The 26081-nt window shown below is 43.0% G+C and overlaps 3 protein-coding genes across 9 annotated transcripts in view; 2 read left to right on the plus strand and 1 right to left on the minus strand.

Annotated features, from left to right (window-relative positions):
* Positions 1-2250, minus strand: part of itga7 (integrin, alpha 7) — an 81316-nt gene extending 79066 nt beyond the window's left edge. For 2 of the 3 annotated variants that reach the window (XM_036950907.1, XM_036950908.1), the window contains exon 1: positions 1634-2249. In XM_036950907.1, coding sequence (XP_036806802.1) covers positions 1634-1839 — 206 coding nt within the window. In that variant the 5' untranslated portion in view covers positions 1840-2249. Of the gene's footprint in view, positions 1-1633 lie in introns of all 3 variants that reach the window. The other variant, XM_036950906.1, reaches the window with a different exon arrangement.
* A 2165-nt stretch (positions 2251-4415) lies between these two features.
* LOC110494789 (biogenesis of lysosome-related organelles complex 1 subunit 1) lies at positions 4416-20636 on the plus strand. 4 transcript variants are annotated; one of them, XM_021570120.2, is made up of 5 exons: positions 4416-4652; positions 14166-14238; positions 16134-16266; positions 19058-19128; positions 20446-20636. In XM_021570120.2, the coding sequence occupies exons 1-5, from the start codon at positions 4640-4642 to the stop codon at positions 20519-20521; spliced, it is 366 nt and encodes a 121-aa protein (XP_021425795.1). In that variant the 5' UTR covers positions 4416-4639; the 3' UTR covers positions 20522-20636. The 4 variants fall into 4 exon arrangements, with proteins under 4 accessions (XP_021425795.1, XP_021425798.1, XP_021425793.1 ...); XM_021570123.2 differs by lacking the exon at positions 4416-4652 and adding an exon at positions 13127-13436 and having other exon boundaries at positions 19058-19142; XM_021570118.2 differs by lacking the exon at positions 4416-4652 and adding an exon at positions 13127-13436.
* Positions 20637-22406: 1770 nt separating this feature from the next.
* LOC110519410 (retinol dehydrogenase 7-like) overlaps positions 22407-26081 on the plus strand; it is a 7478-nt gene continuing 3803 nt past the window's right edge. The window contains exons 1-3 of one of the 2 annotated variants that reach the window (XM_036950912.1): positions 22407-22635; positions 22817-22846; positions 25761-25848. In XM_036950912.1, coding sequence (XP_036806807.1) covers positions 25823-25848 — 26 coding nt within the window. In that variant the 5' untranslated portion in view covers positions 22407-22635; positions 22817-22846; positions 25761-25822. The remainder of the gene's footprint in view (positions 22636-22816; positions 22847-25760; positions 25849-26081) is intronic. The other variant, XM_036950911.1, reaches the window with a different exon arrangement.

Raw genomic sequence — 26081 nt, forward strand, 5'->3', positions numbered from 1 at the left:
CTATCTGTGTTGCCGAGGTAGGTATATATTTTTGTATGTTCTTAGGGCAATGGTGTCTAGAAGGAATTTGTATTTGTGGTCCTGACAACTGGACCTTTTTTGAAACATCATTATTTTTTGTCTTACTGATGAGATTTACCGTCGGGGCCCAGGTCTGACAGAATCTGTGCAGAAGACCTAGGTGGTTCTGTAGGCCCTCCTTGGTTGGGGACAGAATCACCAGATCATCAGCAAACTTCAGATTCTAGTAGGGTGAGGCCGGGAGCTGCAGATTGTTCTAATGCCTTCTCTAATTCATTAATATACAGTATATTTTGAAAGGGTGGGGCTCAAGCTTCATCCCTGTCTCAACCCACGGCCATGTGGAAGTTGGTGGTTGAAGATATCCCTCTTGTGGTGTGGGGGCTGTGCTTTGGCAAAGTAGGTGGGGTTATATCCTTCCTGTTTGGCCCTGTCCGGGGGTGTCATCGGATGGGGCCACAGTGTCCCCTGACCCCTCCTGTCTCAGCCTCCAGTATTTATGCTGCAGTAGTTTGGGGGGGGCTAGGGTCAGTTTGTTATATCTGGAGTACTTCTCCTGTCCTATTCGGTGTCCTGTGTGAATATAAGTACGCTCTCTCTAATTCTCTCTTTCTTTCTCTCTCTCGGAGGACCTGAGCCCTAGGACCATGCCTCAGGACTACCTGGCATGATGACTCCTTGCTGTCCCCAGTCCACCTGGCCGTGCTGCTGCTCCAGTTCCAACTGTTCTGCCTGTGATTATTATTATTTGACCATGCTGGTCATCTATGAACATTTGAACATCTTGGCCATGTTCTGTTATAATCTCCACCCGGCACAGCCAGAAGAGGACTGGCCACCCCTCAAAGCCTGGTTCCTCTCTATGTTTCTTCCTAGGTTTTGTCCTTTCTAGGTAGTTTTTCCTAGCCGTGCTTCTACACCTGCATTGCTTGCTGTTTGAGGTTTTAGGCTGGGTTTCTGTACAGCACTTTGAGATATCAGCTGATGTACGAAGGGCTTTATAAATACATTTGATTTGGAAATAAATCAGTATGTTTTTAACCGCACACTTGGTGTATGTGTACATGGATTTCGTAATGTCGCATGTTTTTCCCCCAACACTGCATTTCATCACTTTATATAGCAGACACTCATGCCAAATTGAGTCAAGAGCTTTTTGGAATCAGTCAGTCTCTCTCTCCTCTTCTCCAGATCTATCTGCTGATTCATCACTACAGTCACTCTCTCTCTCTCTGGCTCTCACTCTCTCTCTCTCTCTCCTGCCTGACACCTTATCCCACATGAAAAGTGTTACAGGATGCCCTCTCTGTACACACATACCCATAATTAAACTACTGATTCCAGTGCAGTGCTTCTAAATTATATCAATACCCGAATGACTGAATCCAAGGTCTGCATGATGCAATCAGTTCAATGTAGAAATACTGACTTACTAATTCCGTTTTACTCAATCAGTACGGTCCTGTATTAGTGCTTCAAAGACGTGAAGTGGAAATAGATTCATGCATATTGTATGTGTATAACGGATTTAGAAAATATACCAATATGTACGTTAAAACACACACACAAACGTTGCTAGTCATGCTACTGTATGCGGCTGTAGTCGACTTACCAACTGTGTGGTTCTGGGGTGAGTTGCTGGTGAAGTGCTACAGAAAATCCAAAAAAGCTCCCTTTCTCCCCCTCCTTGATCAGAGTCATGCTAGTATCCAGGTTGAACCCTGCGTCCGTCAGGGAATACTGGGAGAGAAGGAGCAAAAGGAGAGGAAGACACCAGGGCTGTGAAAGAGAGACTCCATGTACCACATGTGGTGCCATAGTCCTGGAGAATGAGCAGGTCCCTCAGCAGAGCAGGTTCCTCAGCAGAGCAGAGCAGGTCCCTCAGCAGAGCAGGTCTCTCAGCAGAGCAGGTCCCTCAGCAGAGCAGGTCCCTCAAAAGAGCAGGTCCCTCAACAGAGCAGGTCCCTCAACATAGCAGGTCCCTCAACAGAGCAGTGCAGGTCTCTCAGCAGAGCAGGTCCCTCAGCAGAACAGGTTCCTCAGCAGAGCAGGTCCCTCCGCAGAGCAGGACCCTCAGCACAGCAGAACAGGTTCCTCAGCAGAGCAAGTCCCTCAGTAGAGCAGAGCAGGTTCCTCAGCAGAGCAGAGCAGGACCCTCAGCACAGCAGAGCAGGTTCCTCAGCAGAGCAGGACCCTCAGCACAGCAGAGCAGGTTCCTCAGCAGAGCAGCAGAGCAGGACCCTCAGAGCAGGTCCCTCAGCAGAGCAAGTCCCTCAGCAGAGCAGAGCAGGTCCCTCAGTAGAGCAGGTCCCTCAGCAGAGCAGGTCCCTCAGCAGAGCAGAGCAGGTCTCTCAGCAGAGCAGGTCCCTCAGCAGAGCAGAGCAGGTCCCTCAGCAGAGCAGAGCAGGTCTCAGCAGAGCAGAGCAGGTCTCTCAGCAGAGCAGAGCAGGTCTCAGCAGAGCAGGGCAGGTCCCTCAGCAGAGCAGGTCCCTCAGCAGAGCAGGTCCCTCAGCAGAGCAGGTCCCTCAGCAGAGCAGAGCAGGTCTCTCAGCAGAGCAGAGCAGGTCTCTCAGCAGAGCAGAGCAGGTCTCTCAGCAGAGAGGTCCCTCGGCAGGGCAGGTCCCTCAGCAGAGCAGGTCTCTCAGCAGAGCAGAGCAGGTCTCTCAGCAGAGCAGAACAGGTCCCAGTTCAGTTACAGATTAATGAAGAGTTGTATAATTATTGTGTTTAAATTGATTAACATCAAAGACAGGATGGGTTTCTGTTGTTTGAATCTCCTGGATCAGTACATTTCCCTTGTTTCCTTCTCTCTCTCGCTCTCCTCCTCCGTTTTCTGCTGTCAGTCTGTGGAGCAGCCTGAGAAAATGTGGCTGTGTCCGAGCTACTGTAGCGCGTGTGTGTGTGTGGTGTGTGTGTGTGGTGTGTGTGCATCCCCCTCCTCTGCTGTGTGACAGAGAGAGACAGAGGACAAGTGCCTTGAATAGCCCACTCCTCCCCTACCGTAATCTTTCAATATCTCTCTCTCTCTCCCATCCTGCTCTCTCTCTCTCTCTCTCTCTCTCAGCTGACATCAACACTTAAGGGACTGCTGCCAATATACCAGGCTGAGTTGTCAAGATACTTGGACTCAGTTGAATAGGAAAAGACTGAGAAGAAAGTATGAGAGTTTTTTTTATCTGTTAAACTCAGTGTTTAAAAGGCATATTTTCCTCTGAAGTAACTATAGGACTACAGGTGTCTGGTTATCTGAGAAGAAAAAGAAGAGGGAACATAACATTTAGAAAACATTGAAGATACCTCTGGCAGGAGAACACAGTTGATCAATCATCTAACATTGACGATATCTCTGGCAGGTTGAACACGGTTGATCAATCATCTAACATTGACGATACCTCTGGCAGGAGAACACGGTTGATCAATAATCTAACATTGACGATACCTCTGGCAGGAGAACACGGTTGATCAATAATCTAACATTGACGATACCTCTGGCAGGAGAACACGGTTGATCAATAATCTAACATTGACGATACCTCTGGCAGGAGAACACGGTTGATCAATAATCAACTGAAGGGCTTCTTTCTTCTCCTCCTTTACAGAGAACAATCTGGGCTGGAATCCCATAACTTCCAGTAATCAGAATTAGAAAAAGCGGAAAATGGCATTTAGAAAATAAGGAAATTAGCTGTAGATAGCTGCTAGTTTTTTACTGAATATAGCTTGTTAGCTGCTGGAGAAACAGTAAAGTTATTTAAAATTATTTTTTTCTTTCAGAGATCTGCTTGGAATCCCATAACTTCTGGAATGGACCTGTCTGACAATAGTGCAAAGAAATGTGCGCAGTGACCCACGATATGTAAGGACAACCCTGTGAGGGGATCAAGCGGAGAGTAACAGACGTATCTGTGATGTGGCATGAAAATGTGACCAGAATTACAGGAAAACAATTTTTTTTTAAATAAATTTTAGATAAAGGCTGTAATGTAACAAAGTGTGGAAAAAGGGAAAGGGTCTGAATGCACTACCTGCTTTGCCACACCAAAGTTCAGTGTCCAGTCAGTCATGCCCTCACAGCATTGTCCACAATTGTGGGAATGTTGTTGTACCCGGCCAGCCACAGCTGTTCTGATTGGACCAGCTGATTCCTGTCCTCCTGTCACTAACCTAACGTAGCAGGCGTAAAAGACTCGCCTGAAACTAGATCCCTCTACATGCTAGTCTTGACAAGAAGGGGAAAAAAACTGTCTGGGGAGGTTCTCTTCTGCACTGTTCAACCAATCCAGAAACTGTGGGGGAGGTTCTCTTCTGCACTGTTCAACCAATCCAGAAACTGTGGGGGAGGAGTTAAGATATTCCTCGTCCAAAATCATTTAAAAAAAACGTCTTTCCATTTCCTTTGAAAACCAGAACAAAACTCCTTCCCAACAAAACAAGCTGTAAATAAACTCTTACACTAAGAGGGTATTATCATAATTTTCACAATTTCCCAGAATTATTCCAACCTCATAGTGTGGAAGTATAAAACATGGGGAAAATCACACGTTTTTGACTGAACTGAGCCTTTCAGTATCGGACAGAGTGGCACAAACGGATTCCAAGGGGCCATGAGATACAGAATATGAAATTAGGAGGTAGGTCCTTTTTGCTAGGTATGTTTTCTTACTTACAAATATTTCACATACACGTTTTTTCATATTGTTTTGGTTAAAAAAAATACATCTATCAAAGTCTATATTTTCCTTATCTGACAATAAACGGTATACTGTGACAGACTGCAGTGGTCAGTGTACACTACTCGCTGATGATTCAATGAGTGATCTGGATCAGTCTTAGATGCTTGCTCTTGCTCAGCTCTCAACGCTGAGAACATCATGTGAACTGCTTGGCATCACAAGCCAGGGGAACTCCCACATAGTGGAATAAAGCAAGCATGGGGGGCCTGGCCATGGGGGGCCTGGCCATGGGGGGCCTGCACTGAGCTGTTGGCTGGCTAGCTGGCGCTGAAGCGCCTGCTCTTGTTGCCCTCTGCTGCTCAGGGGTGGTGTAGGAAGGGAGAAAACACAGCCATGTATCAGGGGTATGCCAGTGGCTTACCTTTTAGACTCCGTAGGAGTCAACAGACATAAATCAGGTCAAGCCTGCAGGTAGGTCCTTCTGTAATGCAGAATGGTAAAAATTCCTTAATCTTTCATTATACAGTATGGTTCTTCATTAACTCACAATGATGTCAACTTTTAATAGGTTTATATGTACAAGTCAATGTACTAACGGTTGAGTAGTTTGTATCTACTGGTCAAAAACAAAGCAGTTGGAGGTTTAAAATAGCTTTTTTCCCCCTATGCATATTCATTACACTGAGGTTCCTTGATGAAGCACTGATTACCTCCATCAAGTTCTTTGGCCAAGATGTTGGCCTGGGGCCCCGTTTTCACACAGCGTCTCACAGTAGGAGTGCTGATCTAAGATCAGTTTTGCCTTCTTTAAAAAAAAAGTTCACAATGAAGAAGATTGTAATGGGCAAATTCTAGATCAGTACACCAATGAATTCGTGCCATTCACAGCTCTATCTCTAAAAATCTGTTTCAGACAGCGTCCTCTCTGATTGTTATAGATAATCACCAGGGCTTGTATTATCTTCCATTTTGTTTGTTTTTTAGTATTGATTTGGACACCTTTTTTAATTTTTTACTTCCTGCTCCTGAATGATTTTTCTTCTCAGAAATTAGGACGGAATCAATCTGGGAGGCCTACATGGCATCAATAGCATTCCCTATTGTTTTCCTCATATCAATCAAGCCTGTGTTAATAAATCAAATGTAGTATTTCTATTAACATAACACAAGTACTACTAATATAATAATTTACTTAGTGCATACTGTACACCAAAAACAAACATAACTATGGACAGAAAGACACACACAAACTCCTTTAAAACAGAAGGGTATCTTTAAAACAGAATGGTATCTTTACACAGAATGGTATCCTTAAAATAGAATGGTATCCTTTACACAGAATGGTATCCTTTACACAGAATGGTATCCTTTACACAGAATGGTATTCTTTACACAGAATGGTATTCTTTACACAGAATGGTAACCTTTAAACAGAATGGTATTCTTTACACAGAATGGTATCCTTTAAACAGAATGGTATCTTTACACAGAATGGTATCCTCAAAATAGAATGGTATCCTTTACACAGAATGGTATCCTTTACACAGAATGGTATCCTTTACACAGAATGGTATCATTTACACAGAATGGTATCCTTTAAACATAATGGTATCCTTTACACAGAATGGTATCCTTTACACAGAATGGTATCCTTTACACAGAATGGTATCCTTTACACAGAATGGTATCCTTTACACAGAATGGTATCATTTACACAGAATGGTATCCTTTAAACATAATGGTATCCTTTACACAGAATGGTATCCTTTACACAGAATGGTATCCTTAAAACAGAATGGTATCTTTAAAAAAGAATGGTATCCAAAAACTGCAAACTAAAAATAAATAAAGAGGAGATCCAAGGTATGGCAAGTCAGTGAGTTTGAGAAAATATCTTTAATGGCAGCTTGGGCTCAGAGCCCAGAATGTGTTACAGAAAGTACACTAGGTGGTAGAGGAGAAACAAAAGTTAACAGAAAGATCTCCTGTGACAGTGTGTGTGTGTGTGTGTCACAGGAGGCTGGTGAGGGGAGAACAGCTCATAATAATGGCCGGAACCATTCTACCTATTTCGCTCCAGCTATTACCACGAGCCTATTCTCCCCAATTAAGGTACCACCATCCTGTGGTGTGTGTTTGTGGCAACACAGGATCTGTCTTTTTATTATCTATTTATCTATTATTTATCTATTTCCTGTGTTTGGTGCAAAATCCACTTGTCACTTTAAATCTCGCTGTGTTGAACACTTTTATACTCTTGCCTGTCATTTTTCCTGTTTTCTATTTGTATGTGTTTATCCTTTATTTAACGAGGCAAGTCAGTTAAGAACAAATTCTTATTTACAATGCTGGGACAACTGTGCGCCGCCCTATGGCGGGACTCCCAATCCCAGCCAGTTATGACACAGCCTGGTATTGAACCAGGGTCTGTAGTGACGCCTCTAGCACTGAGATGCAGTGTCTTAGACCGCTGCGCCACTCGGGAGACCACTCGGGAACGTTTAGGACCTTGGAAACAATGACTTGTCAAACACATTCGGGTAATGGCTGAATTGGGAATTGAACAAGGTAATAATTGAATACAGTTGAAATGTTTACATATTAGAATGAAAAATGAAAGAAACTTACGAAAGTCTGTGGAAAAAGTACCCAACTGTCATACTTGAGTAGAAGTAAAGATTCCTTAATAGAAAATCACTCAAGTAAAAGTGAAAGACACCCAGTAAAATACGACTTAAGTAAAAGTCTAAAAGTATTTGGTTTTAAATGTACTTAAGGATCAAAAGGAAATGTAATTGCTAAAATACAGTGACTTCAGTGACAAGTATTCACTTGACTTGTTGCGTTACAGCCCCTGAATTTAAAATGTATTCAATTATAATTTTTTTTTTGGGGGGGGGGGGTCACTGGCCTACACATAATACCAAATAATGTAAATGTGTAATTATGTTTTTCAAAGATTTTACTAATTAATTAAAACATGTAAAAAATCAGAAATGTCTTGCCAACTGGCATTTACTCCTGAGGTGCTAAACTATTTCCCCCTCTATAACCACTGTGTTTATTATTTGACCCTGATGGTAATCTATGAACAGTTTAAATGTCTTGCTCTGCAATGAAAAGCCAACTGGCAGTTACTCCTGAGGTGCTAAACTATTTCCCCCTCTATAACCACTGTGTTTATTATTTGACCCTGATGGTCATCTATGAACAGTTTAAATGTCTTGAAGAACGATCTGGCCTACATTTCTGTACTCTTTTATAATCTTCACCAGCACAGTCAGAAGACTGGCCACCCCTCAGAGCCTGGCTCCTGTCTAGGTTTCTTCCTAGGTTCCTGCCTTTCTAGGGAGTTTTTCCTAGCCACTGTGCTTCTACATCTGCATTGCTTGCTCTTTGGGGTTTTAGACTGGGTTCTGTACAGCACTTTGAGATATCAGCTGATGTACGAAGGGCTATATAAATACATTTGATTTGAGAACTGTTGTAGGTATTTGATGCATATGATTCTGAAGCCTCATTGTCTCTGTGGTTCTGTACAAGCACATTGTGACATCTGCTGATGTAAAAAGGCCTTTACAGATAACTTTGATTGAGTCAATAAGTATTAAACCCCTTTGGTATGGCAAGCCTAAATAGGTTCAGAAGTAAATATGTGCTTAACAAGTCACATAATAATTTGCATGGACTCACAGTGTGCAATAATAGTGTTTAACATGATTTTCAAATGACTTCAATCGAGCAGTGAATTTGAAACACAGATTCAACCACAAAGCCCAATGCCTCGCAAAGAAGGGCAGCTATTAGTAGATGGGTAAAACAAAATATTGAATATCCCTCTACATTTTGGATGATGTATCAATACACCCAGTCCTTCCTAACTCAGTTGCCAGAGAGGAAAGAAACCACTCAGGGATTTCACTATGAGGCCAATGTTGACTTTAAAACAGTTACATAGTTTAATGGCTGTAATAGGAGAGAACTGAGGATGGATCAACAACATTGTAGTTACTCCACAATAATAACCTACATGACAGAGTGAAAAGAAGGAAGCCTGTACAGAATAAAAAATATTCCAAAACATGCACCCTGTTTGCAACAAGACTAAAGCAATTCCTGAATACAAAGTGTTACGTTTAGGACAAATCTGTAATGACCGACGCTGGAGATGAGAAACAGGTACGGGGAGTCAACATTTAATCAGGAACAAACAGGTAACAAAACAGGAACAGTGTCAGCACACGGGTAAACAACATCAAATGACAATCAATGCTGAAGCAGGGAACAGAGCGGGGAACCAGACAGATATAGAGGAGGTAATGACGGAGGTGATTGAGTCCAATAATCGCTGATGCGTGTGATGGGGGGGGGGGGAGCAGGTGTGCGTAATGATGGTGGCAGGTGTGCGTAATGATGACGGCAAGAGTGCGTAATCCTGGGGAGCCTGGCGCCTTCGAGCGCCAGGGAGGGGGAACGGGAGCAGGAGTGAAAAAATCCAATGCAACACATTACTGAGTACCACTCTCCATATTTTCAAGCATAGTGGTGGTTGCATCATGTTATGGGTATGCTTGTATTCGTTAAGGACTGGGGAGTTTTTCAAGATGAAAAAATAAACATAATGGAGCTAAGCACAGGCAATATCCTAGTGGAAAACCTGGTTCAGTCAGACTTCCACCCAGTGGTGACCTGTCATTCAGGGCATGTTTTGAGCCCCACCTGTTTTTCCCTGTTTTACATGTTATTTGGCATTAATACGTGTCACTTATCAGTTTGCAAACAATGTAAAAAAAAACAGGAACAACATTGAGTTAATAAAGCCGCGTACAAACATGGTCTATTTTTTGCTTTCTTGAGTAAGGCAGCTCCAAAATGCAGGTGAGAGCTCAAAAAATGCAAGCCCCTTGGGTGCTGCCATATAGTTAAATTTGAAGCGCCCAACCAAAAAGGCTCAAGGTCAATGGCCCCAGATAAAATTACGTCAAATCAAATTACAGTGGGGCTAAAAAGTATTTAGTCAGCCACCAAATGTGCAAGTTCTCCTACTTAAAAAGATGAGAGAGGCCTGTAATTTTCCTCATAGGTACACTTCAACTATGACAGACAAAATGAGAAGAAAAAAAATCCAGAAAATCACATTGTAGGATTTTTTATGAATTTATTTCCAAATTATGGTGGAAAATAAGTATTTGGTCACATACAAACAAGCAAGATTTCTGGCTCTCGCAGACCTGTAACTTCTTCTTTAAAAGGCTCCTCTGTCCTCCACTCGTTACCTGCATTAATGGCACCTGTTTGAACTTGTTATCAGTATAAAAGACACCTGTCCACAACCTCAAACAGTCACACTCCAAACTCCACTACGGCCAAGACCAAAGAGCTGTCAAAGGACACCAGAAACAAAATTGTAGACCTGCACCAGGCTGGGAAGACTGAATCTGCAATAGGTAAGCAGCTTGGTTTGAAGAAATCAACTGTGGGAGCAATTATTAGGAAATGGAAGACACACAAAACCACTGATAATCTCCCTCGATCTGGGGCTCCACGCAAGATCTCACCCCGTGGGGTCAAAATGATCACAAGAACGGTGAGCAAAAATCCCAGAACCACACGGGGGACCTAGTGAATGACCTGCAGAGAGCTGGGACCAAAGTAACAAAGCCTACCATCAGTAACACACTACGCCGCCAGGGACTCAAATCCTGCAGTGCCAGACGTGTCCCCCTACTTAAGCCAGTACATGTCCAGGCCCGTCTGAAGTTTGCTAGAGAGCATTTGGATGATCCAGAAGAAGATTGGGAGAATGTCATATGGTCAGATGAAACCAAAATATAACTTTTTGGTAAAAACTCAACTCGTCGTGTTTGGAGGACAAAGAATGCTGAGTTGCATCCAAAGAACACCATACCTACTGTGAAGCATGGGGGTGGAAACATCATGCTTTGGGGCTGTTTTTCTGCAAAGGAACCAGGACGACTGATCCGTGTAAAGGAAAGAATGAATGGGGCCATGTATCGTGAGATTTTGAGTGAAAACCTCCTTCCATTAGCAAGGGCATTGAAGATGAAACGTGGCTGGGTCTTTCAGCATGACAATGATCCCAAACACACCGCCCGGGCAACGAAGGAGTGGCTTTGTAAGACGCATTTCAAGGTCCTAGAGTGGCCTAGCCAGTCTCCAGATCTCAACCCCATAGAAAATCTTTGGAGGGAGTTGAAAGTCTGTTTTGCCCAGCAACAGCCCCAAAACATCACTGCTCTAGAGGAGATCTACATGGAGGAATGGGCCAAAATACCAGCAACAGTGTGTGAAAACTTACAGAAAACATTTGACCTCTGTCATTGCCAACAAAGTATTGAGATAAACTTTTGTTATTGACCAAATACTTATTTCCTTTATTTAAAGGTCAGTTAAGAACAAATTCTTCTTTTCAATAACGGCCTAGGAACAATGGGTTAACTGCCTGTTCAGGGGCAGAACAACAGCTCGGGGATTTGAACTTGCAACCTTCCGGTTACTAGTCCCAACGCTCTAACCACTAGGCTACCCTGCCGCCCCGTGTAATAGATCATCGACACGAGCTCCAACTTGTAGCACCAGTCATGGAGATTTATTCTGATAGAAACAGCACAAAATTGCACGTCCTGCAATGGACGGCTCACCATCCAACTCTGCACAAAATATACGAACCTCCCCCACCAGCTAGTAAGTTGCTAGCTAGTATTAGCTGGAATATTCACCAAAAAACATCTTATGTGTGGTGTTCTAATAACATTTACAAACAAATTGATAAAAAATTTACATTTAAACCATCACTTGGAAGTATGAAAATCACTTTTGACGTACAGTGCTTTGCAACCAACAACTTACCGCTGGTTTGGTGCTTGTTCACTGGGAGGATTCTAACTGGAACATCCTCCCTCGTAAGCAAGCTACGCAAACCAGCCAATAAGATGCCATGTTGAGTAGGTGACGGCAAGACAAAAAACTAAAACAAAAACCCCATTGGCTTAACAATAAAGTGGCAAGGGGAATCACCAATATAACCCTGTTACACTTCCGTCATTTTAAAGTAGTCAAAGGAGTCAACTAGGTGAGGATTCCTATGGGTTGTAGCCTCAATGGCGCTGCCCATGCTGTCACAGACCCTAATGGCACAGATAGTATAATGGCAAAGGGAAGAGAGGAAGAAGAGAATGAGGAAAGCAGAGGTTGCATTTGAATTGGAGGAAGATGGCAATAAAAATGGCGATGGGGTGTCGAAGAAGAGTGGCGTCAAGTGCAAACAGAGTGAGCCCGACTGAGTTCTGGAGGTGAAATAGAAGTGAATGAGGGTGGGTTAAGTGAGGTGGAAGGTGTGGTGAAGAGCTCAGCACCTGATCAATTGACATGATAAAGAAGAATCTGGTCCAGTAAGAGTGAACTTTTTTGGGGGGAGATAGTGGACTCTTGCTTTTTGGTCGGATTCATTTGTGGTTTCATGGTGGGTGAGAAAGGAGTTGGGTGCAGTTCAATTAGTGAAGGTAACCCGTAGTAGACTTGTGATATTTGTTTGTGTTTGTTCTGACCAGAGTATAGCGGACGCTCTGTGACACGCAACTTGTGTCTAGATCTGTTTCTTGCTTTGCTCTTAGGAACAGGGCACCTTTGAAAGTAGTGATTTCTGGGGGTAGCGTTAAGTGTGGAGGTGGAGCAATTGAAGGTGAGCGTGGTGGAACAGATGAGTCACTGTCAGTCCTTTTGAATTTTGAGTCATATATTAGTTTTCAGGTGCCACGTTTATGGCCATGTTGGAGTAGTTTGCAGGAAGGAGATTCCAAGATGTGGGAAGTGTGCAGGAGGGTATGTGATAAAGGATTGTGTAGTTTTGGCAGATAGAAGTGTGTGTGTGTGTGTGTGTGTGTGTGTGTGTGTGTGTGTGTGTGTGTGTGTGTGTGTGTGTGTGTGTGTGTGTGTGTGTGTGTGTGTGTGTGTGTGTGTAAATACTGTAGGGGTGTCCATGTTGCTGGGGATCAGAAGTGTCCGGTGAGAGAGAGGCCTTTTCAGGTGTCTAGAGTCAGAGTAGTGCAGAAGGTGTCGTATGCTGAAGCAGTGAAGAAAGTAGAGGAGGATGGGTCAAGGGTCAAGGATCCTGAGAGGAGAACATCTGTGCCAGCACAGAGGGATAGACCAACGAGTGATATATGCTTCAGTAAGGTTGGCTTCTTAGCGTTCAACTGTACCACAGAAATGGAATGTAAATCACAGCAAATAGATGTTGTGGTGGCAGCTGCAGAGAAGTATTTGGGTATACGATATTTGACTTTGGAAGAGTTACAGGGTGTGTTGAGTGGTGGTGTTTTTCTCTTTTTGTTATGACAAAGTACAATGGATTTATATTATAGTCCAGTTGGTGGCAGTAATGCAACATATTGGATGCCAACCGCCGTTAAACTCCAAAGAAGAAATAAAAACGGATCTGAAGTCAATATCGCGTTATTTTGGCCTAATTCAACGTTTCTACTTCGGAATGGAAAGCTGATCCTATATATTTGCCTACGAGAAACGCCATTGATCCGTCATTACGTGGTCTGGTGACAACAGCTGTACATCCTACCAGCTCTCATGTCCTTGCTAGATAAATGAAAATACATTACACAATTAAATTAAGGTAGTGAAAAATAAAGTTAAAGAGAAAAAAAATGCTTTCTCGTTTATTGAAGGAGCATCATGCAAAGCAAAACGAGAGAAAAGAACTGCAAGGTAATGAACGTGTCGCTGTGTTGCTGCAGCTGGCTATTATGCAACAACATTAGCTAGAAAATATAGTTAGCTGCAACAATAAGGTTCTAGTTAGTTGAACTTAGAACAACTGTTTGAAATGCATGAGTCGAGCAAATTGTCAATTTCGTGACGTTAACTAGATGTATAGCTAGTTAGCTCTGGGGTCATCGTGCTACAACAACTCACACTGACGCCCTGGACCAAGCACTTAGCAGACTAGCCCCTGGAATCGACTTTATACCGCATATATATATGTGGTTATATGCAGTGCATTTACTCCAATGGTTACTCAAGTTTGGGCGAATACGGGCAATTTAGCTAAATGGAAGACGGTACCGTTCCTGACTTGATGGCTAACATAGCTACGTTATGCCTTTCCACCCTTGACATGATAGGTGGGGTGTATTCATTCCGGGGGGCGGCTACCTACATGTGTCCAATAACTACAAACTCTAGTTTTGCGCCGTTTGGTTATTAAACGGTAAACGTTTTCTGTAAGTGCATTCATTACGCATATTTTGCAAACATAAACAGTTTAGTGCAAAAACTATTAACGTTTTGCAACGAAAATGAGTGTCTATTGAAGAAATTCAGGTAGGATCCTTGCTGTTTCGTTCCGTTGTGGTCGAGTTGCTTCTATTTGGTTGTTAAACGGTTTCCGTTGCGAGATGTAATGAATACACTCCTGTTTTCTTCTGCCCTGCTCAGAGAGACGCAGACGAGAGGCAATTGCAGCTGCCACCTGTCTAACAGAAGCCTTGGTGGATCACCTTAATGTTGGGTATGTGAATATATAGCTAGTAGCTAGCTTATGGTGTTTACCCAGTAGGGACCTATAAAATGTTTTACATTTTTGCCTGAATATGTTTTGTTTTTCCCAATTTTTTTATTTTGTATTTTTTGTATTTTTTTATTTCACCTTTATTTAACCAGGTAGGCTAGTTGAGAACACCTTTATTTAACCAGGCAGGCTAGTTGAGAACACCTTTATTTAACCAGGCAGGCTAGTTGAGAACACCTTTATTTAACCAGGTAGGCCAGTTGAGAACACCTTTATTTAACCAGGTAGGCTAGTTGAGAACAAGTTCTCATTTACAACTGCGACCTGGCCAAGATAAAGCATAGCAGTGTGAACAGACAGCAACACAGAGTTACACATGGAGTAAACAATAAACAAGTCAATAACACAGTAGAATTTTTATTTATTTTTTAAATTAAAAAAATAAAAGAGTCTATATACATTGTGTGCATGAGGAGGTAGGTGAATAATTACAATTTAGCAGATTAACACTGGAGTGATAAATGATCAGATGGTCATGTACAGGTAGAGATATTGGTGTGCAAAGGAGCAGAAAAGTAAGTAAATAAATAAAAACAGTATGGGGATGATGTAGGTAAATTGGTTGGGCTATTTACCGATGGACTATGTACAGCTGCAGCGATCGGTTAGCTGCTCAGATAGCAGATGTTTAAAGTTGGTGAGGGAGATAAAAGTCTAGTTTTTCAAGATTTAAGTTTTCGCTCTCAAATGTATTTATATATAATTTTAAAAAACAATTTGATGCTGTTGTAAGACCACGATAATGTTTAAACTGCATCAGAAGACACATTTTTAGGTCTGGGATTATTTTTATTTTTTAAATTTGATTTTGGTGTAGTTACCCTTTAACGGAAGTGTGCACCAGGAAGAGACAGTTGTTTGGTTAAGCGCTGTTACTGTAGCGCTCGTGTGATTGCAGAGTTTGCAAAACAAATAGCCACTGGATTGATGCAAATAATCACGACATTATTCTGCCAGGTAGGTATATAGGCTACTTTGTAGTTAACATTTTGATTTGATAAGGTTTTTGGTAAGGCCTTTCCACCTCTACCAGAATAAAGTTATCATTAGCTTCATAGCTAGTGGTTACACAAAGTGTAGACATTCGCACCGCACACACCCACTCAGACAGGCATTCCTGTGCTGTTTCAGAAAGTTGCATGAAAATACAAATCACTGATGCGTTTTGGCAAACTTGAATGAATTTTCTAATGAATTCTGTTCAATATATTTTAGATAATTTCTAAACAAGTTCATTATATAGTTGAATTGCGTTTTTTTAAATGTCTCGATTCCGTCCGAGACCGTTTTTCTTTTTAATAGGGACCTACCCCTGTTTTTATGTACCCATCTCGTCATTTTGGTTCAAATCATTCAGCTGTTCAACTCGGTCAAATTCAGATCAAATTTGTTGACACGTGACTAATTAGGCCTGTTCTATAACCTGAAGTTGGAAATGTTATTTGAACTGTAACCTTGGATCCTTATATCGTTTGGTCAAATATAATTTTGTCAAATGCCACAACACCTACAGGTGTGATCTGGGATTTCTATTGGACAAGCGGTTTCTGCCTTCTTCATACAAAGCAATCCTTGATCTTATAACGGAAAATTCCCCATATATATATATATATATATATATATTTTTTTTTTTTTACACTTTCATAATCACTACTTTCTGTCTTAATTTCTCTTCAGTATCCAATAGAATGTCTTTGCACATACGATGTCATCAGTTCAACCTCATTATTGATTTGTTAGAAGTTGCTTAGGCCTACATCCTTATGTCAAATCGTCTGATGGCCATGTCTGTTTTAAACGTTGTTATACTCATCTTCCAGTTGTTTTAATTCCAGGGTGGCCCAGGCGTACGTGAACCAGAGGAAGCTGGACCATGAGGTGAAGACGCTACAGGTGCAGGCCGGCCAGTTCTCCAAGCAGACCGCTCAGTGGATCGTTATGGTGGAAGGCTTTAACCAAGCCCTGAAGGTATACAGACACTGTACAGTGTGGTCTTAGATTAGTAGCTATTTCTCCCCAAGTCCTTTTATGTTTGTTGAATGATAGCAGGCCCCAAAATGACCCCCCCCCCCCCAGGTTTCAAACCTGAATAGGGGTACGATATAAGTTTCCTTTGGGATCAGAACAAATTGGTATCTTTTCATCGCCAGAGGCCTAGATGTTAGTTTACTTTTCAACCCGGTTTTAATGTAAGATTAACCCTGCCACATTCCCAGCCAGGCAAACATGTTCAATAGGTTCAAGAGCATTTTAGTTAAACACAGTGTGTGATACTTAACATTAAGTAGGCCTCAAGCTCATCAAAGCAATATATATATCACTGACTCCCGACAGATGGTGAGCTACTGTTTTTAATTTTTTACGTACCAAGGCTCACACTCAGCTTTAAGCCAATCTCTGCCTGTGTTAACATTGACACCAGTCGATGACGAAGGTATGGAGGGAAATACAAAACCCTTGTTGTTGAACATCACACTATATTCCCTCTCTCGGTCTGTCTGTCTGTCAGGAACAGACCGAGACCGAGACCTTCCAGGAAGCTGTATTAGAGGTGCGTAAGGAATGTGTCCTGTACAGTCGCATACCTTGACTTGGTTAGGAAGAAAAGAGGGTGAGCGAGAGAGTAAGGTTGATATGTTTTGGTATTAATCCTGAAGTCTTTTGACGCTCCCCTACATCAATCTAAGTAACATTCATTAAAAAATCCCCATCAAAATACGTGTTTAAGGTAGAGGGGCGGCAGGGTAGCCTAGTGGTCAGAGCGTTGGACTAGGAACCGGAAGGTTGCAAGTTCAAACCCCCGAGCTGACAAGGTACAAATCTGTCGTTCTGCCCCCTGAACTGTTCCTAGGCCGTCATTGAAAATAAGAATTTGTTCTTAACTGACGTAAAATTAAAAAAGAGATATCATGGCATCCGCCTATTTCGCCTTCCAGATCTGCAGTGGAAGGTGTCTGGTGTCCGAACATCCTGAAACTACTATGGAATGGAGAGACTCTCACGAACACGATGGTGACCCATACAAACATATAGAGGTTGTTTTGTGGAAACCAAAACAAGGGGTTAAATATGTTCCCCCCCCCAAAAAAAAAAAAATATTTCCAGAACTTTCCTATATCTCCTAGATATCAGAAAACGTATTCCTTATGATCTAGACATGTTTTTATTTGTGTGTGTTATACAGTGCGTTTGTATGTAGCAAAAGCCAAATATCATATTTTATCATTTAAAATAATAATTATACCCAAAGTTCAAAATCAAAATAGCTAAATGACTAATAGTCTGACCATCTTCAAACAATTCCATATGTTAGCTTAGTAGAGGTTAAATAGCGCCGAGTCATCTCTGTCACAGCTCACTGTTGGCTTTGTCATTAACAGGATAACTTTCAGGACTGTCTGACGATTAAATGTAAGGTGCTCCCCCCCACTTGTCATAAAGTTGATAATTCACCCCCCCCCCCCCCCCCCCCCCCCCTTGTCATAAAGTTGATAATGCCCCCCCCCCTTGTCATAAAGTTGATATGCCCCCCCCCCCTTGTCATAAAGTTGATATGCCCCCCCCCCCTTGTCATAAAGTTGATATGCCCCCCCCCCTTGTCATAAAGTTGATAATGCCCCCCCTTGTCATAAAGTTGATAATGCCCCTCCCCCCTTGTCATCAAGTTGATCATGCCCCTCCCCCCCTTGTCATCAAGTTGATCATGCCCCTCCCCCCCTTGTCATCAAGTTGATCATGCCCCTCCCCCCCTTGTCATCAAGTTGATCATGCCCCTCCCCCCCTTGTCATCAAGTTGATCATGCCCCTCCCCCCCTTGTCATCAAGTTGATCATGCCCCTCCCCCCCTTGTCATCAAGTTGATCATGTCCCTCCCCCCTTGTCATCAAGTTGATAATGCCCCCCCTTGTCATCAAGTTGATAATGCCCCCCCTTGTCATCAAGTTGATAATGCCCCCCCTTGTCATCAAGTTGATAATGCCCCCCCTTGTCATCAAGTTGATAATGCCCCCCCTTGTCATCAAGTTGATCATGCCCCTCCCCCCTTGTCATCAAGTTGATCATGCCCCTCCCCCCTTGTCATCAAGTTGATCATGCCCCTCCCCCCTTGTCATCAAGTTGATCATGCCCCTCCCCCCCTTGTCATCAAGTTGATCATGCCCCTCCCCCCCTTGTCATCAAGTTGATCATGCCCCTCCCCCCTTGTCATCAAGTTGATCATGCCCCTCCCCCCTTGTCATCAAGTTGATCATGCCCCTCCCCTCTTGTCATCAAGTTGATCATGCACCTCCCCCCTTGTCATCAAGTTGATCATGCCCCTCCCCCCTTGTCATCAAGTTGATCATGCCCCTCCCCCCTTGTCATCAAGTTGATCATGCCCCTCCCCCCTTGTCATCAAGTTGATAATGCCCCTCCCCCCCTTGTCATCAAGTTGATAATGCCCCTCCCCCCCTTGTCATCAAGTTGATCATGCCCCTCCCCCCTTGTCATCAAGTTGATCATGCCCCTCCCCCCCTTGTCATCAAGTTGATAATGCCCCTCCCCCCCTTGTCATCAAGTTGATAATGCCCCTCCCCCCCTTGTCATCAAGTTGATCATGGCCCTCCTTGTGGTAGGAAATAGCTGCAACACTTGTGTAGGCTACTTATTCATGAGCTTCTGACATTTTTAGTTGTAACTCTTCCCATTGTATCCTTAGTATTGACCTCTTTAATAAGGCAGCCCTAGCCTTTAACCTTTTTAATGTTTTTGTTTTGAACAGGAAATAGGTGATGTGGAGAACTGGGCTCGCAGCATTGAGGTGGACATGAGAACCATCGCCACAGCTCTGGAGTACGTACACAAGGGTCAGCTCACATCAGCCTCTTCATAGATACGCTGAACCATAACCTGGAACTGATAGCCTGCTGCTAGCTTCAGTAGCCTGATGGCCCGCTGCTAGCTTCAGTAGCCTGATGGCCCGCTGCTAGCTTCAGTAGCCTGATGGCCCGCTGCTAGCTTCAGTAGCCTGATGGCCTGCTGCTAGCTTCAGTAGCCTGATGGCCTGCTGCTAGCTTCAGTAGCCTGATGGCCTGCTGCTAGCTTCAGTAGCCTGATGGCCTGCTGCTAGCTTCAGTAGCCTGATAGCCTGCTGCTAGCTTCAGTAGCCTGATAGCCTGCTGCTAGCTTCAGTAGCCTGATAGCCTGCTGCTAGCTTCAGTAGCCTGATAGCCTGCTGCTAGCTTTCACTGTGAAACAGTGGTTGACTTACCACGGATACCAGGATTCTGGTTTAAAAAAAACAACTGATGAAAGTTGATTCAAGGCTTCAAGGCTTCAGTAATGACTAAGGCTTTAAGGCTTGCCCAGTGTTCACGAGTGACACATTGTGTTACAGTAGGAACAGTATGCCTGTGGACAAATAAACCTTATTTAACAGAGCGCCTATGACCCATCTGCAATGTTGTGTTGTCCACAACCCTTTAATTGTTAAAGGTCTGTACCAAAATATATTAACTGTCGTGGAAATATCGGGAACTAATTGTCCACAGGGCAGGTATAATGGGCAACAACTTCAGATGGGTTCCATGTGAATTTAGCCACACTCCTAATAATCATTTGGCTGTTTGTCCAAACATCGTTTCCTTTGTGAGTCAATCTGTGTAGGAGAACAAGACAAAGCATATGTATCTGTTGTATGGGAAATGCAATGTTTTAACTCATCTTCTTTGGCAAAGGTCAATAGTTCAGATTGGTTTTAGTCTCTCTCTCTCTCTCTGGGGTACCCGTTAGTCATTCTCTGAAGTTATTCCATTTTCCTATTCCCATGAGGATGAATAGGATGTCGAAAATGTGGATTAGCTAGCGAGACGTTGGAACAAAAGAGGTCTGTTTGTGAAATAGTACCATGGAGAAATAGGATTTATTGGCTTCTAATTGGTCGCCTGTTTAGAAGGAGAGACTTGTCTGGTAACTGCCGTCTCTCCTGGATGACTAAAACTACCCAGACTGAACGATGCGTTCACCAGTGACTTCCGTCTGGGTTAAACGGGTGGTATCTCTACCCTGTTTTTAATAAAAGCGACGTTAAGTCTCTTGCTTCTTGAAAAACCTTTTTTGGGTCATGCATGTTCAAATAATCGTTCTCTCTCTCTCACGGTGTATTTGTAGCCTGAGTGCCAGTCAGTTTCTGCTATCGTACCGACTCATTGTCACGCCAAACACATTTAACCGCAAATGGAGTTGACGAGAGCACAAAGGGATCTCGGGAGAAACCAGGCTATTCGTGTCAAATGCTCGTCTTTTAACTCTGTTTTTGATGTGACGTTTCTCTATTCTGGAATAAAGACATTTTAAAGTCATGGTGGTCGTTTTTGTATTATTTTTTTGGACTGTGGAAATCCAGCTGAAAGGACAAAGTTAAAACGATGGAAGGTGTTTCATCGCTAGGCAGGGAGCACTAGAGCTCAATCACATTTCCTGTTTAGTAACCACTCTCTTTCATAAGTTCTGACAACCCCATGACGTTTTGGGTTATTGCATTCACAAATTCATCTAAAATACAGAATCAAACCCGTAGGTGATGAACACAGATGTAACAGAGATGGTCCACGCGCTGAATAAGTGTCAGTGTTATTATATATGATTGAGAAGCCTTAGACCTGCTGAAGGTCGTAGTTCACCAGTCAACGAGGAAAGGAGGTGCTTTGGAAGCATATTTTCTCATTTAAACAACATGCAATTGACCTGATTATGTACTTGTGGTTTAAAGAGCACATGAGGTCAAGGAGATGATTGTGGACTACAGGAAAAGGAGGACCGAGCACGCCCCCCATGCTCATCGACGGGGGCTGTAGTGGAGCAGGTTGAGCGCTTCAAGTTCCTTGGCGTCCACATCATCATCAACAAACTAACGTGGTCCAAACACACCAAGACAGTTGTGAAGAGGGCATGACAAAAACCTGTTGCCCCTCAGCAGACTGAAAATATTTGGCATGGGTCCTCAGATCCTTAAAAGGTTCCTCAGCTGCAAGTACGGCAATTGCATCACTGCCTGGTATGGCAAACACCAGTCTCAATGTCAACAGTGAAGAAGTGACTCTGGGATGCTGGCCTAGGGCAGAGTTGGCCAAGAAAAGATTAAGATGGGTAAAAGAACACAGACACTGGACAGAGGAACTCTGCCTAGAAGTCCAGAATCCCAGAATCACCTCTTCACTGCTGACATTGAGACTGGTGTTTTGTGGGCACTATTTAATGAAGCTGCCAGTTGAGGACCTGTGAGGCGTCTGTTTCTCAAACTAGACACTCTAATGTACTTGTCCTCTTGCTCAGTTGTGCACCGGAGCCTCCCACTCCCCGCTCTATTTTGGTTAGAGACAGTTAACGCTGTTCTGTGAAGGGAGTAGTACACAGCTTTGTACGAGATCTTCAGTTTCTTGGCAATTTCTCGCATGGAATAGCCTTCATTTCTTAGAAAAAGTTTTCAGAAGAAAGTGCTTTGTTTCTGGCCATTTTGTGCCTGTAACCAAATCCACAAATGCTGATGCTCAACAAGACTAAAGGCCAGTTTTATTGCTTCTTTAATCAGGACAACAGTTTTCAGCTGTGCTAACATAATTGCAAAAGGGTTTTCTAATGATCAATCCGACTTCAACTGTACATACTGACATGTCTTGACTTTTTGAAATCAACTGATATCTTTTTTTTTTAAGAATCTGAAAGATTTTACTGGTAAATTGCTGGTAATCCCTCTTATTTGTGGAAGTAACCGAAAGGTTGCAAGATCGAATCCCCGAACTGACAAGGTACAAATCTGTTGTTCTGCCCCTGAACAAGGCAGTTATAACCCACTGTTCCTAGGCCGTCATTGACAATAAGAAGTTGTTCTTAACTGACTTGCCTAGTTAAGTAAAGGTAAAATAAATTTACCTTGGCAAGTCAGTTAAGACCAAATTCTTATTTTTCAATGACGGCCTAGGAACTGTGGGTTATAACTGCCTTGTTCAGGGGCAGGACCACAGATTTTTACCTAGTCAGCTCGGGGATTCGATTTTGCAACCTTTCGGTTACTGACCCAACACTCTACCCACTAGGCTACCCTGCCACCCCTCTTGTCCACCTCCCTTAATTCCCAACCCACACACTCCATGTATACACACTCACAAATAAACCCCTCCACGTACACACAGCTTTCAGATTACAAATTGCAGATTGTCTTAAAGGATCAACTAGGGGGGATAAAGCCCTTTCTCTGCCAGTCACTCACAGTGACACAACACCTACTGGCTGCAGGGACCGAATTGTTACGGTCAGAGAGTAAAGAGGCAGACCTGTGGACCAGTAAACCACTGATAACAGGTATGTTGGCATTTTTAATTTGAGGGAAAAGGTAGGTTGACTTTTTAAATTGAACAATACATCAGATAATTACAACTGAATACTTAAACAGAAATATTGTATTGAGAACATTTTTGTGAAGTGATTCGTGTAAAGTGGTACCCAATAATTTAAACTTAGAAGTATGACTATATATTTACAGGGTGGCATAGCTGGTTCTGATGCATGACATGTAAGTCAATTGTATTTTAAAAAATATTTTATTTTATTAAATTATTACGTCATATTATACTAAATGCTCCGGGTGTACTTAGCCTTCGCACAGATTTGTATGTTATTATCCCGAGGGGAAAGGATCATGTAGAGAAAGGACAAGAGTAAATGAGGACAGTTTCATGTGCTCAGATTTATGTCCTTTATTCCTCCTTCAAACAAAGAGGCGCACGTGAGTTACTGTCCTCTAACCATCACACTACTGTCCTCTAACCGTCACACTACTGTCCTCTAACATCACACTACTGTCCTCTAACCGTCACACTACTGTCCTCTAACTGTCACACTACTGTCCTCTAACCGTCACACTACTGTCCTCTAACCATCACACTACTGTCCTCTAACTGTCACACTACTGTCCTCTAACCGTCACACTACTGTCCTCTAACCATCACACTACTGTCCTCTAACCATCACACTACTGTCCTCTAACCGTCACACTACTGTCCTCTAACCGTCACACTACTGTCCTCTAACCGTCACACTACTGTCCTCTAACCGTCACACTACTGTCCTCTAACCGTCACACTACTGTCCTCTAACCATCACACTACTGTCCTCTAACCATCACACTACTGTCCTCTAACCGTCACACTACTGTCCTCTAACCGTCACACTACTGTCCTCTAACCGTCACACTACTGTCCTCTAACCGTCACACTACTGTCCTCTAACCGTCACACTACTGTCCTCTAACCGTCACACTACTGTCCTCTAACCGTCACACTACTGTCCTCTAACCATCACACTACTGTCCTCTAACCATCACACTACTGTCCTCTAACCGTCACACTACTGTCCTCTAACCGTCACACTACTGTCCTCTAACCGTCACACTACTGTCCTCTAACCGTCACACTACTGTCCTCTAACCGTCACACTAGTTACTGTCCTCTAACCATCACACAAGTTACTGTCCTCTAACTGTCCCACTAGTTACTGTCCTCTAACCATCACACTACTGTCCTCTAACCATCTCACTAGTTACTGTCCTCTAACCATCACACTACTGTCCTCTAACCATCACACTACTGTCCTCTAACCATCTCACTAGTTACTGTCCTCTAACCATCACACTACTGTCCTCTAACCATCACACTACTGTCCTCTAACCATCACACTACTGTCCTCTAACTGTCCCACTAGTTACTGTCCTCTATCTGACTCACTAGTTACTGTCCTCTAACCATCACACTACTGTCCTCTAACTATCTCAGTAGTTACTGTCCTCTAACCATCACACTACTGTCCTCTATCTGTCTCACTAGTTACTGTCCTCTAACTGTCTCACTAATTACTGTCCTCTAACCATCACGTATAGAGAGGTGAAAAGTAAGGTGATGATTGAAATCGGTTAGTCTATATGATGTACTTTTAATTTGTGATTTTACGGCTAATACACATGTAGTTACAGGTGTGCCAGGCAATATCCAGTCCTACAAGTGTTATTCCTACTGGTGTGTTAATTTGTTCCTGTTTCCCAACACCCTCCGTGCACCTTGCTTACATACAGTATGTGTCCCTTTCTCCAGTGTGATTTCCAGGTTGTCCTATTCCACCCCCAGCCTAATAAGCCTGAGGGGCCGCTAATACGTTTGGAGCGATGAGAGTCTTACTGAGAGTCTTGAACAGAGACATTGTTTTTTTTAGTTGCTACATTCCAAATCGAGGCCCTGCCCTAAACCCCTATCCTCGTCCCAATGCCTCTTGTGTTTCATAAGATCTTTAAGAGCCTTATCCCAAGATTCCTCATGTGCTCTGACGAAACCAGCTGCCCACATTTATGCATGTCATTCTCTAAATACCTCACTGGAAAGCCCCAAAACACGTGTTTTAAGACTTCAGATTAATTTGATCCTTGTCACAGTAGAACACCCTATAAAGTAGACTCCACATAATTGAGAATTGTTATTTTTGGACTTTCACTGCGTGGTGTTTTGGGGTTGAGTCATTTCACTGGATGGTGTTTTGGGGTTGAGTCATTTCACTGGATGGTGTTTTGGGGTTGAGTCATTTCACTGCGTGGTGTTTTGGGGTTGAGTCATTTCACTGGATGGTGTTTTGGGGTTGAGTCATTTCACTGGATGGTGTTTTGGGGTTGAGTCATTTCACTGCGTGGTGTTTTGGGGTTGAGTCATTTCACTGGGTGGTGTTTTGGGGTTGAGTCATTTCACTGCGTGGTGTTTTGGGGTTGAGTCATTTCACTGGATGGTGTTTTGGGGTTGAGTCATTTCACTGGATGGTGTTTTGGGGTTGAGTCATTTCACTGGATGGTGTTTTGGGGTTGAGTCATTTCACTAGATGGTGTTTTGGGGTTGAGTCATTTCACTGGATGGTGTTTTGGGTTTGAGTCATTTCACTGCATGGTGTTTTGGGGTTGAGTCATTTCACTGGATGGTGTTTTGGGGTTGAGTCATTTCACTGCGTGGTGTTTTGGGGTTGAGTCATTTCACTGCGTGGTGTTTTGGGGTGGAGTCATTTCACTGGATGGTGTTTTGGGGTTGAGTCATTTCACTGCGTGGTGTTTTGGGGTTGAGTCATTTCACTGCTTGGTGTTTTGGGGTTGAGTCATTTCACTGGATGGTGTTTTGGGGTTGAGTCATTTCACTGGGTGGTGTTTTTTGGGATTGAGTCCTTTCACTGAGGCCTGTATCTTGCTGTATCTTACAATGAACACTCTACCAACTTTACTTACTTAAAATTCCTTTTTGTCTCATTTACTTTGTCCCGGTGAACTACTTACAACAATATATACAGAGGTAGCAGCTGATCAGCAGATAATGTCACGGCAGGACACATACTGCAACAGGTTTCCACCAAATAGGTCTTGCTCAGGTAGTGTTGATAACATCTGTAATTTGTGTTTTGTCCAGGCTTCACAGGGATTCATTTTTCTACACCTCCATAAAATCCCTTCTCGGAACTCATTGTGGATATGGATTCTGTGTACCAGTATTTAGGGTGAGATCTATTGTGTTCCTTTAACTCTTATAATGTTTTTTATGAAATAACCCTATGTGAATCTGCATGAAAACACCCCTTCACTTTTCTATCACAGTCATAATAATGACATAATATTGGCATGACATTCTGTCAACGTCATATTTCAACATACCTGAACATTAAACATCAATGGATTTGTTTTGTTGAATTTGCAACAACAAAAAGCACAATTTTCTGTCTCGTTCTAACCT

The sequence above is a fragment of the Oncorhynchus mykiss genome, chromosome 17 (genome assembly GCF_013265735.2).
Source record: "Oncorhynchus mykiss isolate Arlee chromosome 17, USDA_OmykA_1.1, whole genome shotgun sequence".
Lineage (NCBI taxonomy): Eukaryota > Metazoa > Chordata > Actinopteri > Salmoniformes > Salmonidae > Oncorhynchus > Oncorhynchus mykiss.